Source organism: Poecilia mexicana, unplaced genomic scaffold (assembly GCF_051168715.1).
Source record: "Poecilia mexicana isolate PSO_F unplaced genomic scaffold, ASM5116871v1 scaffold_20, whole genome shotgun sequence".
NCBI lineage: Eukaryota > Metazoa > Chordata > Actinopteri > Cyprinodontiformes > Poeciliidae > Poecilia > Poecilia mexicana.
Genome location: NW_028263389.1, coordinates 11,574,913 through 11,589,796, shown reverse-complemented (window position 1 = coordinate 11,589,796; position 14,884 = coordinate 11,574,913). Strand labels below are relative to the sequence as shown.

At 39.7% G+C, this 14,884-nt stretch overlaps 1 protein-coding gene across 1 annotated transcript in view; it reads left to right on the top strand.

Annotated features, from left to right (window-relative positions):
• The window catches only part of prex2 (phosphatidylinositol-3,4,5-trisphosphate-dependent Rac exchange factor 2), a 101,219-nt gene that overhangs the window by 32,192 nt on the left and 54,143 nt on the right, over window positions 1–14,884 (top strand). Inside the window, exons 7-13 of the mRNA XM_014975713.2 lie at window positions 3,553–3,686; window positions 4,829–4,932; window positions 7,596–7,745; window positions 8,046–8,187; window positions 11,291–11,391; window positions 12,785–12,888; window positions 12,980–13,029. Coding sequence (XP_014831199.2) covers window positions 3,553–3,686; window positions 4,829–4,932; window positions 7,596–7,745; window positions 8,046–8,187; window positions 11,291–11,391; window positions 12,785–12,888; window positions 12,980–13,029 — 785 coding nt within the window. The remainder of the gene's footprint in view (window positions 1–3,552; window positions 3,687–4,828; window positions 4,933–7,595; window positions 7,746–8,045; window positions 8,188–11,290; window positions 11,392–12,784; window positions 12,889–12,979; window positions 13,030–14,884) is intronic.

The following is a 14,884-nucleotide window of genomic DNA, read 5'->3' as shown; positions in this document are numbered from 1 at the left end:
ATTGCCGAGTGCTTTACGCGGACATGCCGGTTAAACTGTAAATAACGTAAAAAAAAAAAAAAAAAAAAGACAAACAAAACGTCAAATACTTAATATTGCGATATTCAAAGGACACAAACTTAAACATAGCTTTACAAGCATTAATATATAACTCACCACATTGGGCAACACTCATGAACATTGGTAATATTGGTAAGATGTGAATATATATGGCAGGTTCGGCTTGTTAGTGTGGTTGCTAGGCAACCTAAGTACACTAATGGTCCGCAGTTCGTTTTCTTCTTCTACACATACCAATATAAAGCAACTATAGAGCCCTCTAGTGGAACGGGAAGAGTGAATCCAACACTGAGATTGTATCTTATTGACCAACACAAATGAAGTGCAGGATTGTGAAGTGGAACAACTATAAACTCACTATTCCTTTATGCGAAATAACTCGAGCTCAGATTGGGTAAATTTAGAGTTTTTGATTGAAGTTTATGTTTTGCAGCCGATTCTGATTTGGTTTTAGATCTGGACTTTGATTGGACCACTCTAACACATGAATATGATTTGATCCAAGTCATTCTGTTGCAGGCGTCTCGATGTGAAAACACAGCACACTTTTAAGATTTTTATGATGATTTAAAAAAAAAGAAAACATGCATCACTTTCACTTCACAAAGGTGAACTACTTTGTCTTGATCTATCATAAAATTAGTTAACAAGATGGTTTATGGAAGAACCAGTAGTTTTGTAAAAATAAGTAATAAGATGCAATTGACCTGTTGTATTGAATTTTGGGTTTTTAATGGAGATGATGGAGAAATGGAGAAAAGTTAGCAGCAGTGATTGTTCTTAGATGTGTTGTTTTTAGTTTTAGCAGGACATATTGTTGTGTTTCAGTGTAAAATCTGCTGCAGAAGCATAAACAGATGTGGAGTTATTCATCTTGAGTCGATCATCTTCACTGGCCCAAAAAAAAGGGCTAAGCATCTTGTTGTATAACTGTGGTTTCCATTTCAAATCTAAATAGAAACAATGACACAATAAAAATCAAGTACATACACAAATATACCAGGTTAAGTAAGCACTAAGCCTAAGAATAGTACTGTCAGTGCTGGGCTCAGAGTTGGGTGGGGTGACATTTGTACTCCTGGCTGCTGCTTCTCTGCGGTTTCTCCCTTGCACTTTTATTAATTACAAACATTAGCTCATTCTGGACCTGAACCGTCTTGACTGCTGCACCCCAGGCTCACCAAACTGCAGGTCCCCCCCGAATGAGGGGGAACTACAAACTAGAGAGAAACAGACGAGAAGAAGAAAAAAAGAAACGCAGAGGATTGAGCGATGATTTGCATTTTGTGTTTCCTGTGTGGGTGTTTGAGGAATGACGGGAGGGATGAGAGGAGAGGTGACTGTGAACATTTTTCCGTTCCCGTTTCCCCTGTCCAGAATGATTGCTCATTAGTGCTGACCTGCTCCACTGCTGGCCTGCCTCAGGGGCCTCCTGGCCGGTTCGCGGCCATCGCGTGGGAGAGACAGGGCGATGGCCCGCTGTGGTCACAACTGTGATGACTGCCAGCGCCTGGCAGGACTGTGATTGCTGGTTGGTCAGCGCTAGAAGTGTCTGTGTTTTGTCAAAGTTAAGACATGGTAATGTTGCAGTTTTAGACCTCGGTGTTGTAGTTTCCATTTGGCTTTCACCTAGTGTTCTGTTCTGTTGTGTCGTTAGTACATCTGCAGTGTTTCTGTTTTGGAGTTTACTTAATTTGGCCTCTTTGGAAAGATTCTCTCATCCTTGGCCTTGATTAATTGACTCAAGCCCAAGCATTCCTGTTGTTTCCTTTAAAAACACTTCTGTGTGCAGTTGTTTTGCTCTATAATAATACGAGGGCTGTCAGCATTAATGCGTTAACGCATGTGATTAATCTGAAAATGGTAACACGTTAATATTACTTAATGCAGATTGATCAAACTTCCCGTTTTGACCTAAAAGTCTCTTGGTTTTCCCACGGAGAGTCACAGCAACAGGTGATGGTCTCTTTTGAATCACTGACTCGACTTGCTGCTCTCTCCTTGCAAACCTTCCCTGAACTCATGAATGGGCTTTGCTTCACAATCCTTTCAAGGATGCCGTTATCGTACCTATTTCAATCCTACTTTTTCCTTCCGCTCTTCCTTTTATCCAACACGCTGAGATGCAGCACTTGAACGATCAGATTCAGCAGTGAAGTTTTTCTGTTGGTCTAATGTTATGTTTAGATCATCTAACAAGATGAATGCGTGGTTTCCTGTAGATGTAAGACACAATCATTCAAAGTACATAAATGAAAGCTTGAACTAAATCACAGTAATATTTGAAATCGGATTTACCATAAGTTTTTTTTTTCTACACCTATTTTAAGGTGTAAAAAAAAACAAAAGTAGTTTTGTCTTCCAATTTGCTAGACCTTGATCCTTTCTCTTGATGGTTGTTGCCTTTTTTATGTCTGGTAGTTGGTTGCCTCCATTAAAAGCATGCAAAAAATTAGGTTATGGTGCTTAGTAGAACTTTGACTCAAGCCGAATTAGCCTTAGGAGAACAAGCTTTCTTTTTAATGTGTCACAAAACTCTAAAGGGTAACACTTGGCTTGGCTTAAGGAAATGTATTTTCATTGTCTGAGATTGTTTGATGTCATTGTTGGCTCCGAATGATCAAAACAAGTTTTCTGTCTGGTGTGCACACATTCACTTGCTGCAAATTAGTTTAACATCTGGTCAAAAGCCGTGAAAGACGCACAAAAAAAAAAAAAAAGCGTGGAGGAAGGAATAAAAGACACAGAGGAGCAGAGACGGGGCAGGGGGGGAAAGTGAGAACTGCTCATAAGAAGGAAAAGGGAGGAGAAAGGGCGAGGAAAGAAGGAAAAAGCCTGAAAGGTTTTGGCCCGCTCATGTCTCCAGCAGGAGGAAATGCTTAGCACATTTTCTAGCTCTGTGCGCATGTGGGGCTATTTTTAGCTCCAAGAGAGGCTGATCAAACGGGGGCGCATAAATTCCCAGAGCGCGCAAAGTTTAAGGGAAAAGACAGCGCACTTTATCACTTCGGCAGCAGGATGCCCAAGAAATGTGGTGACCAGGCGCGACAGCGCAGCGTGTAGCCCGGCTGGACGGGATGTTATTCTTTAGGCTATTAACCACCCCGCGTTTAACGTCCCACAGCATCTGCTCGAAGGAAGCAGGGAGTGTTTTCACAGACCCCTGAGAGAGGGAACAGGAAAGGCTGGGCTATGTAGAGCCCCATCTGATCAGCGCTACATCTGCACATGAGAGATATTGAAAAACTATTCATCCCCATTTGATTTAAAAAAAAAAAATTTTCCCCCCTGCACTGTCTTATGTTGCAGCTACAATCTACTTGAGATTTTATATGATGGCATGAAAGAAAGTGATATGTAAGAAAATGCTTTTACAAATAAAAATAAAAAAGTGAAATGAATTGATGTCACAAAATGTCAAAACAAAACTGTATATTATCATAAGTACTATTTGATTTGAAGTGCTTGTCTCCCTGCCTCCCTCCCCTCCAGGGATCCAACATCACAGATACGTGCACAGAGATGCTGATGCAGGGCGTCCTGCTAAAGATTTCAGCTGGAAACATACAAGAGAGGGTTTTCTTCTTGTTTGACAAGCTTCTGGTTTATTGCAAGAGAAAAAACAGGTGAATCTCCCGACTTCTTGTCACGAGTGTGTCATGTCCATTTTTACACTGCTGTGAGTTTTAACACGCTGCGCTTACGGCGCGGTTTCTGTCTGTGTATATTTCTAGAAGCAACGGCTTTATATCGCTTCCTGTGCAGATACATTTTGAACAAGTAGAATCATGAACTTTTACTTTTAAAATGCACATAAACACACAAACGTATAGGAAGCAGTACATTTTTGTGGAAAAAGTTGCAGCCGGTGCTACTTCATTGATTATTTGTTGCTTATTTTCAACATAAACATTTTCTTTCTTTTATTGAATTCAAACAGCACATGCATTTATTGTGTAAAAAAAGGGGGGGAAATACAATCAAATGTGTTCTCCAAAATTTTGAAATTAGTGGATGCCCTGGTTAAGACTGGAAAAAAACTGAGTTCAAGTTTTATTAAAGTAGAATAAAAAACATAGGAAAAATCTAACTTTTAAGTAGAGTACATTCATTTTATGGTGAAACAAATTCACCAATTTATAGTTTTTAAAATCTGATTAGTTCTGTCTTAGGATTTGTAATTACTGTTGCATGATTGCTAGATTTAATGTCCTTAAGTCGGTCTTTAAAATGGAAAAAAACAACAACAAGAAAATATGCTATTTAAGCAAACTAATTAGATTAAAATTTAGATTTTAGCAGCAGACAGTTTGGTTGAATATGTGGGAAAACATCTCATGGTCAATGTTAAGTACAGAGGAGGATCTGTGATGCTGTGGGCATCCCAGATCCTTTCTTCTGGTCTCATCTGTTCCGCTCACCGGCTGGCTTCCCAAAGGACTTATGGTTAATTTTGTGTCGTCTGCACATTTTCTGGGTTGACATCTCCACATGTTGTGGCTGTCAGACCTATTGATGACCGACTGAGTTTTCAGGATTGGTTACCAAACAAAGACTTTATGATCCCAAGTTCTCTCCACAAAGCAAGCCACTCAAATTCCAAAGTGAAAGATCAATTTTCTTTAAGCATCTTGGTCACGGTTGCCATCGAGCGTGGTTGAGATGTTGTATTTTGACAAAGAAGTTAGGCGGTGCAGACATTATAAAGGGACAGAGAGATTTGACCTTTCAAGTCGAATCATGTGGTTCTTTTTTTTCTGTTCGGAAGGCGTTTGAAAAACAGCAAAGCATCCAGCGAAGGCCCACGCTACCAGTTCAGAGGAAGAATCAACACCGAGGTGATGGAGGTGGAAAATGTGGACGATGGCACAGGTAATCCCTCCAATTAAAAAACAAAAATCCCACTTCAATTATATTTTCTGATTTCTGCTCCTTCTGCAAAGCTTAAATAAAGCTTCAAATTTATGCAAAGAGGTGAACAATTTAGCCATCGGCTTAAACTCTGTGTAATATTACTTTGTTAGTGGTTAAAATGTTATTTATCCAACAGCACTTTTACCGTCTGTGGTTACATATCCTTGAGACTGCGCTACTGCTTGTTCTGGGCGAACTCCTGCGCTTTGTGTCTCTTGGCCTCTTGCAGCCGCTGATTATCATTTATATTTGTAGATTTCACCTTCTCCCTTCCAGCAGACTTTGGATGGACAGACGGGTTTTCATGTTTCTGGTGGGAGATTGATAGGTTTGGTTCTGGAGAGAGCATGAGGATAAACATGTGAAGCAGGCAGCGGAGCAGAAACTCACGGGTGTTCTGCACCACAGACAGGAGATCTCTGAAATCCAGGGTGACAGGAGTATTTTAGCTGGGATTCCTGGATAATGAAAGTGCTTTGACTTTTCCCCAGGCCAAAATTCGCTGCCTGGGCTTAAAACCAACGCCCTCGAGGAATCCCATACATAGAACACCACACTATATCTGCTTTTAACTATGTTTAAAATTGATGGTTATTATATTGTGCTTTTTGTTACTTGTGAACAAAAAAAGAGAGTTCAGCTAGAGGGTATTTGAATTGTTCCCCAAAAGATAAAAAAAAAAAAATCTAATTCCACTAAATTTCAAGGTATCAACTCAGTCTGTTTTTGTTTTTGATCATGATCATCTTATGGTGCATTCACACTAGCCCTGTTTAATCCACTGTAAGCTAAATCTAGCTCTTTTGCCTAGAGTGTCCAGATTGCTTCACACTTTCATTTTCCAAATCAGGGTGTAAATGTGCAATAAAACTCTAATGTAGACCAAAAATTCAAATTCTGGTCCACCTAAAAGCCTGGGTCTTGGTTTGGTTGAAGTGAATTTGCAATTCGAATGCATATGTGGATGCAGGTGGACCAGAGACCGCTCCGAAAGCAGGAAGCAGACATTGTGCAGGACATTCAGGGTAAATACAACCAAAACAAACACAAGAGTATAGCCCTAGAGGGTAATATGGCACTTGTTTTGTTTTTTTTCCCTGCCAAAGACAAATCCTACAAACGTTAAATGTAATGCTGCTCCATTTTTGTTTATATTTTGTGAAGGACGAAGATGCGCTCAGAGGTTTTTGTGTCACTTCCTACCGTGGTTTGCTTGACACAATGTGGCAGCATTAAGTCTGACACTGACGTTGACGTTCTAAAGAAGTAAGCGGCTTGTGCATGCAGTCGTTTTAAGGCACTGCCTGGTTGTAGTTTAGAAAACCAGGTTTTACTAAGACTCTTTTATTAAGACCACACCATTGCATAAAATAAAAAAAAAAATCAACTGGAATGCGGATAATGTCTACAGGATCTCTGAGAGGTTTTGCTACAAAGGCGATTCGTTCCCCATTACGTGAAACGGAGCCTGAAAGTCCCAAAACTCTCCGTCTCATCAGTGAAGAATCTCCAAATGGCTTGAGGGATCATCAAGAAATGTTTGGACGAATGTTACACTGTGTTCTTCTTGGTTATTTGGGTTGGATGTCATTTCCTTTCTTATGGTGGAATCATGAACACTAACCTTACCTGAGGCAAAGGGAAACTCCAGTACTTTGGATGATTTTCTGGGTCTTTTGTGACCTCCTTTATGAGTCATCGATGCTTGAAGTAATTTTGGTGGTGATGCCACTCCTAGGAAGGTTCACCACTGTTCCATGTTTCCTCCACGAATAGATAATGACTGACTGTGGTTCGCTGGAGTCCCAAAGCCTCAGAAGTGGCTTTCTAACCCTTTCTAGATTAGCAGATGTCAGTAACTCATCTATTCATGAATTTTGTTAGATTTAAGGATGTGATGAGATCTTATGGCCTACTTCAAGTTGTCAGACAGGTCCTGTTTAAGTGATTTATTCATCACAATGCTTCTTTGTCTGATTACAAAATGTTTAATGATCTGGAACATTTCAAGATGAAAAAAAAAAAAAAAGAAACAAAAAAAATCTGCTGGGGTGTAAATTGTTTTTCTGAGCAGTGTAAATGATTTCAGAGTTTACTAGTGAATCTTAATTAGCCTTCAGCTCTGAGGGGATCTTCTTGTAAATTAGTACATTATTACAAAAACAATGAGTCCTTCTTAATTTGTTTTTTATTTATTTAATTAAAAAAAATAAGAGTGATGATTAATAAGCCAGTCAATAGAGATCTGAGGTCTCAAACTAAAAAAGAAATTAATATGTGGATAGTGTTTGAGTTCAAAAAAATAGTTTTTCCAATAACTTAACAGTTGATATTTAGCCATAATTTACAAAATGCATGCATGTTTAAAAGAGACTGCCGTAATTTTATTTGGTTTTCCAAAATCTTCTAAAGAAGTTTATTTTTTTTGTCTCTCATTTTTTGTTAGTACCCATAGTGCGTTTTATTTTTTAGTGTCCTAATCAAAGTGAATCCAAACTGATGCCTGTCCCCTTAGACATGAACTCAGTAAAACGTTTGTTTCTGCTAGATGGCTTTGTAAAACCTCTAAAGTTAATCCCTGAGATTGTTTCTGACAGTGCGCTCTTTTCTGTGCTGCACAGCCGACTACCACAGCAGCGGGAATATCGTTAACAACGGCTGGAAGATCCACAACACGGCCAAGAACAAGTGGTTCGTCTGCATGGCCAAGACCCCGGAGGAGAAACAGGAGTGGCTGGAGGCCATCATGAAAGAAAGGGAGCGGAGGAAAAGTAAAAAAAGCCGCTTCAGCTGACCAGCCTTGCGTCACATGGAGTTATTAGCTATAATCTGACTCCAGTAATTTATGTTTTCAGTCCATTTAGCACGTTTTTTTAATTTTTGCACTAGATAAATGTCCCGTAATGCGAGACATTAACCCCGCTTAAAGACTATTGACGCAGACGGTGCTACTTACCCGGCAAAATTAGAGGGCATTAACCTTCTCCGGCTGGTAATTGATGAGTAGCCCAGGAGCTGAGTGCAAACATCTCTGTGACTTTCATCCCGCAACGGCTTCCTCCTCCGCACAGGTCTGAGGCTGGGCATGGAGCAGGACACGTGGGTCATGGTTTCAGAGAAAGGAGAGAAGCTCTACCACCTCATGACCAAAGGGAACCTCATTAAGGACCGGAAGCGCAAGCTTACCACTTTTCCCAAGTGCTTCCTGGGAAGGTAAGGCTGACTTTTCTAATCTTGATGGTACGGTTTGGTAAATGACTCTCGAGAGATGCAAACAGCGATCTTGTGGTTTCCTTTTTGTTGCATCAGTGAGAAGTCTGTGACTATAAGGCAACTGGATTATTTAACAACTCCTGAAGATGGACTAGAATATAATGCTTGGCTATGTTCGATGTTTGTATTTTTATCAGTGGAGGCCGAGGGGTATTATGCTGAGCACTTTTGCAATACAGATCAGCTTCCTTTTCTGCGCTTTCAGTTTTAAATTGGCAAGAACTTCTAAAGACAGCAGCAGTTGGGAGGGGAAAAAGGTATGCACTTTTGGGAAATTGTGTATATCTGCCTTCTCAGTCATGGGAAAATCAAATCCAGTCCCTTTTAGCTCTGGATTTTTATTTAGGGATTATTAGTATGCTGCCAGGGTTTGATTTAGTGAATAAATGACAGTCATAAATCAGAGGGAGGTACTTTTTGTGGTTCAGGCGACTATTCCCCTTTATACATTGTTGCTCTTTCCAATTTCGGTTTAAAATCTTTGGTTTGTTAACATTTTAAAGTTCCAGGCTGAAAGGAGGGAACCCTCGATCCGATCTGAGGCATCAGATCTGAAATGCAATTGGCACAGAAAATGTTTAAAAATCAAGTGATGCACACTATTGTCACTGGCCATTTAAATTTTTTGTTCTGAATTTGACTAATAAGGTTATGTGCAGAGTGAACCATATCTTTTAAAGCAAAGTGTTTAGCTTTCTTTATTTTTTATCTTTAAGTATTTATTGTTTTCTTTTTATTTTAAATTACACATGCTTTCCAACACTTTTGCACAAGTTAAAAGCTGAGAGTCCAGATCCTCCTCACAAAGCAAAGCGTAGAACAAGGGGCTGCTTTTTACTAGGCTAGAGAAACTCCAAACCAGATAACAGTTTGTCACAGCGTTCTATAACTTTCTTCTCTTTCCATGTAATAAATGTTTTTTTTTAGCAGTTTATTTTGACTTGTAATCAGACTGAAAAGCTGTCCCATTTTTTAAAAGCCCGAAGGATGAAACGAAACACCTAATAAAGTGCATTTGGACATAGTTGTGGCCAAGTTATATGGCACAGCGGTTTGAAGAATCAGTACTGATTTCTCCTCGGGTCTTTGCAAACATCTCAAACCCTTGCGGTTTAGAAAAGGAATGAATCTGTCAGCTGAAAGGATTAAAAAGGATCAAAAGCCAGTCAAACGGGGTCATCTCCAGGAATCTGAAGAGATCAAATTGTGAGAAAGCAGCGCAGAGACACTCCCTGTGGGATCATACAACACCTGGATGACCAGCTGTGCTTAAAAAGACATCTCTAAGCCATCTGTCCTCCCACAGCTCAGATGATTTCAGAGATGTTAATACGGGGGCGTAATTGTTGAGTGAGAAACAATATTACATATTACTGATGAGAACCACATTGCCTACGGTTTCAGCTCTGCCCACTCCTTCAAAAGGAAAAAAAAAATAAAAATAAAAACTCCTTGCCTTTATTCTCCCACCACATCATTCATTCTCTTTTGGTTTTTGACTTTTCTATTTAAAGCTGAAGGCGGGTCTTCAGCTTCTTCCCCTTGAAATGGCACAATCTCATTTGTGGTTCGCACTCTGCAAGAGAGTAATTCCTGAAAGAAAACGCGTGACTGCAGTTGGACACCGCTCACTGCATCTCAAGCTTGAAATAAGCAGCAAAACTATAAAAGTGTAATTTTATTTTTAATGCATGAGACTTGCTACTGTCAGCTTCTCATTACAAGTATGGATGCTGAAGTCGAAGAGTTTGTTGGAATTTATTTGGACGCTTTACCAGGAAGCTGAAATGATCATTCAGAGTAGATGTTCAGATTCATTCTTTTGTGACTGCATGCAGCTGAAGGCATGATCCTGGGCATCTTCACTGATTTCATGCTGAACAGCTTTCTTTAATTATTGAAGTCTTGAACTCTGCTCTCTATGTAAATCCTGTAGCAGAGCATCTGTCCATCAGGTTCTCCATCAGATTACGAAGCAGAAGTATGTAATTCAAAGTGCATTCCCAATTTGAATGATTCTAAAAATGAAAATAAGGATTTTGCAGTGACTTAGTCAAAATCTAGACTTGGATCCAATTAAGATGAAGTGACAGGATCTTAAACAGGCCATTCATGCTTGAGGTAGATGCTTTTTCACACAGGGTTTTGATAGACTTTTCTAGAATTCAATGAACTGAATTTTATTTTTGTTCAAGTTTTGCATTTTTGTATTCTATTAAAATGTGGGTGATTATCTGAAGCAAGCAAATTTCAGCAAAAATGCCAAAATAGAATAATTTCTTAGAGGCGGCAAGCACTGTTTCCTGACGGTGTATTCATAGGCTGGTGTGGTTGGTTTTGGTCACAGAAAACATCCATGATCAATGTTTAAACAGTGCAAGATGTCAGAATTGGACAAATCAGGCTTTTGTCACCCCAGGAACTTTGCAAAATCCTCTCTTTGGCTGAACATCGACTACAGGTCGGTTCCGTCGTGGTCTGGATGTCGCCTCTGGACAATTCCAGTGGTGCAGCTTCTGGCTGTGTTTGTTTTCCTTTTGTGGGGAAAAGGGAGTTCGTGGATATATGCATCCAGAAGAATGTTGCATTTTGAAGTTCTACGTGTTCTGCCTGCTCGGTTACTTTTTGTCTCTTCGCTCTCTCTGTCAGTCGGTTTTAGCAACTGAGGAATGAAATGAAGGAAAATTATCCCACTCATCTAATTTGGAGCATCAAAGCATCAGATGCTGGTTGATGGTTTGCAGAGTTGGTTTGTTTTCTCTTTCTCAAGTTTGGTGGTGTTGCACTGTGGACCTAAAATAAATGAAATCAAACTAGGCAAAACACAAGAAGGAAGAACTCAGTGGTTTATTTTATAGACAAGTCTGACCCTGAGTGGTAAATAAACCATTCCAGTGGGACGTCTCCAATCCTAAAGGCTTTTTCTCCACCGATCACCTTCATCACCCTTTTTCCCCCACTGGGCTTTTGTGTATTATCTTTCTTTGGATTTGAGTGCAAAAGTGTGTAGTTATGTCTATGTTTTGTTGCTCGTTTTCCCTAGTGAGTTTGTTTCTTGGCTGATGGAAATTGGTGAGACGGGCAACCCAGAGGAAGGGGTTCACTTGGGTCAAGCTCTGCTGGAGAATGGCATCATCCACCATGGTTAGTTTCTTCTTCCCTTCATTTTCGTCCTCTTTCAGAATCCTCTGCAGTTCAAGATTCAGACATAACCTCTCAGAGTCCAATTGACTTCTTGTTTTACACAGACTGTCGCTCCTTTGTGTTGTTGAGACAATGTTCCGATAAGGAAAGATCCCCACTGGTTACACCCATACGCTTATTTTTTTGTTTACATTTTTATTGACATAAATGTCATGTTAATCTGGGAGCAGTGATGATGCATTTTCACTGTTTGTTTTTCAAGCATACAACAGGTAACTTTTTACCCCAAAATTTAATGTACAAGTTAGAATTTAATATGGATTTTCTTTCACGTACAGTTGGTCAGAAGTTTACATGCTTATGTATAACGTCCATTTAATGCATGTAGCAGGTGCATGAGCAAATGTGACTCTTTAGATTGTAAAAGTTAGTGACGCTGGAGATAGACAATTGGATGTTCCAACAGGACACTGATCCCAATCAACCATAAGCCTCAACAATTTAGAAAATTCAAATGGAGTTTTCTTTCATGAGATTCCTTTTCAGGAAACCATTTTACTATCCACCCAGAAATACGTCAGAAACCCCTAAATGCCATGTGGTGTTTTGAAAGAACGTCAAATAAAATATTTATCTATGTGAACGTTTATATTTGAACAGATTTCGACTGGGTGGAGTTGTGAAAATCCCTAAAATTTTTCAGTTTTACAACCAATTCTTATTTTTCAAATATTTCCAAGCTGTATTATGATCATTTCACTCTGAATATAGAAATGGCTTAAAAGTATATATGTCTAAAAATTAGTTTGACATTCATGCCTAAGATAAGCATTTGTAACTTTTTGTAAGTACATGAACCCTAAATTGTTATTTTGCTTTGCAAATTGTGCACAATGTGTCTTTCGCCTTCAAAGAGTAACTAAATCTCTCCGTGGTGCGGTTTCGCTTCCACTCTCAGAAATAAAATGGGTTTTCGGAGTCGTTCTCTGCAGAGAGGAATCACCATCTGTGCAGTCGACATCCCCGAGCTTCAGAATATCTTTTCATAAGAGCCTTTAATGGAACCTGCACGGCCGCCGCCAAGTATACTGCTGCCGGAGGGTCCACATAAAAGCAACCTAAAGTGAGCGAAGCACAGCCCTCTCTGAGCAGCTGTGTTATCTGTGACAGCTTTGCATGAGGTTGGAGTCGTCTTCTAGTCTGGGAAGCGTGTTCCTTTATGCGGCCCTGCTCGGCTTGACTGTGTTTTTAAACCTCTTATAGTTTAGAGTTTAAAGCCAGACAAAAGAAAAAAAAAAAAAACACTACCTAAGGGTTCGACTCTCTTACTTGTTTCCTCTCTGACATTTTGTCAGTTCTTCTTTCCTTTTCTCATTTAGATTTTGTTTTCCAGTCACAGACAAGCACCAGTTCAAGCCCGAGCCTGTGCTGTACCGCTTCCGATATGACGACGGCACCTACCACCCCAGGAGTGACATGCATGACGTTATAGCCAAGGTAAAGGTCCTGCAGCAGAGTGAAAGACTAAATCACATTTTTACTGAAACATCTCTGACCCGTGAAACCCTGTCTTTTCTGTTTCACTCAGGGTGTCCGGCTCTTCTGCCGCCTTCACAGCCTCTTCAACCCTGTCATCAGGTATATATTTGTCTATTTCTCTGTTCTTACTAAGGAAGATGTGGCAATTGTAGGTTGGATTTGGCTTTTTTTATTTTTTATTTTTTTTACAGAGCAATAGAAATTAATGAGAGATTTGTAATCTCATTTGTAATGATACTGATAAACTGTGAAGATTCCTTTATTTCATTGCACTTTTTGTCTGACTAAGACTCCAGGTACATCTATAAAAATGACATAAAATTTCAATGTTTCTTTTCGCTCATGTTAGACAGTGAAACTTTGTAGATTCATTTACACACACGAGTGAAATGCCTCAGGGATATTGTTTCTTCTAATTTTGTTGCATAATTAAAATCCGAAATAAATTTTCTTAGGAAATTTGAATATTAAGTAAATAAAAAAAGGATAAGCAGAAATGTCAAACTTCTGAAAAATATGCTCATTTCTATAAACACCTTTTGCGAGAATTATTGCACCAATGCAGCATGAAATAGAGGCGTTCAGCCTGTGGTTCAACTGGGGGTGAGGGGGTCATTGCTTTGATTGCTGCCTTCAGGTCATTTGCATTGCCGAGTCTGGAGTCTCTCATTTTCCTCTTGTCCCAAAGATTCTCTGAGGGACTCTGGCCAGGCCAGTTTGCTGCCCAATCAAGCACAACAATACCAGGGTCAATTAAACAAGCCTTTGGCAATCCAGACCCTGCTGGAAACTGAAAACATGTCTACACAGCCTGTTGGCAGAAGGAATTTTGAAGTGTTTTAAATTTTCCTGGTATGTGGCTGCATTAACTGGACTTCAAAAAAACCTGTTTGAGGGTTTTTTTCAAATAGGTCTAGCAGATCCCATGTCTCCCCATAGCATCACTGACTGTGGAAACTTTATACTATTATCATGTTGTTGGTGCACCTTTTTCTACCATACTTTTTCCTTCCACTCAGTCTTCTATGAATCTGCTTGGATACACCATTCTGTAAAAAGCCAACTTCTTTAGCAATTAACTTTTGTAGTTTACCCTCCTTGTGGAGAGTATCATTGGCTAGCTTATGGACATCTGCCCAGTCAGGAGTTTCCCCTCCTTCCCCTCGGTGTAACCGACTGACCCCGACTGAGAGATCATATAGGTGTGCGCTGTAGGTGTAAACCCTGATTAGGGCGTGGCATGCTGTGCTTTCAATAATGAACTTTTTCACAATATTAGGATTTTCTGAAACACTGCTTTTTGGGTTTTCTTTATCTGTAAGAAAAAAGTATCAAAAGCACAAGAAATAAAAGCTTTGAAATATTTCACTATATTGTTAATGAATACATAAATGTAACGGCAGCAACGGGTTTTCCTCGTCTTGAAGTCCCAGTAGTTTTCATGCTTAAAAATGTCCATATTAATAAAACACTAATCGGCAGTTTTAACATAAAGCATAGCACAAAAACATACAAGAATACAGATGATATTGCGTGTTTTTCAACTCTTTGCTTGGACAATTAAGAAACGTTTGGAAATATATTAATGAACCCTCAACGAAGCAGAAGTATCCTATAAAGTAACTTAACCACAATACAACCTGAGACCATTTCTCAAGACCTCTGCTCCCCAAACTACAGCCTGGTTTCATTGTTTATGCTAGATTTTTAATGGGGCCTGAAGAAAAGCTTTCATTTCACGGCTGTAAAACTGCACCACAGCCAGAGGGTGGGTGTGTTTATTCCACATGCGTGCTCGAAGCCTCCGCACAATTCTTTCTGACCCGAACGCTTAAGAACCTGACGTTTGCGTGCCGGATTTCTTGGCGTAATATCTCTCTTCGGGGCATTTGAGGTGTTTGTGTTGCTAGCCAGATGATCCGACTGCTCTCTCTCAAAGCTCAGCACAATACAT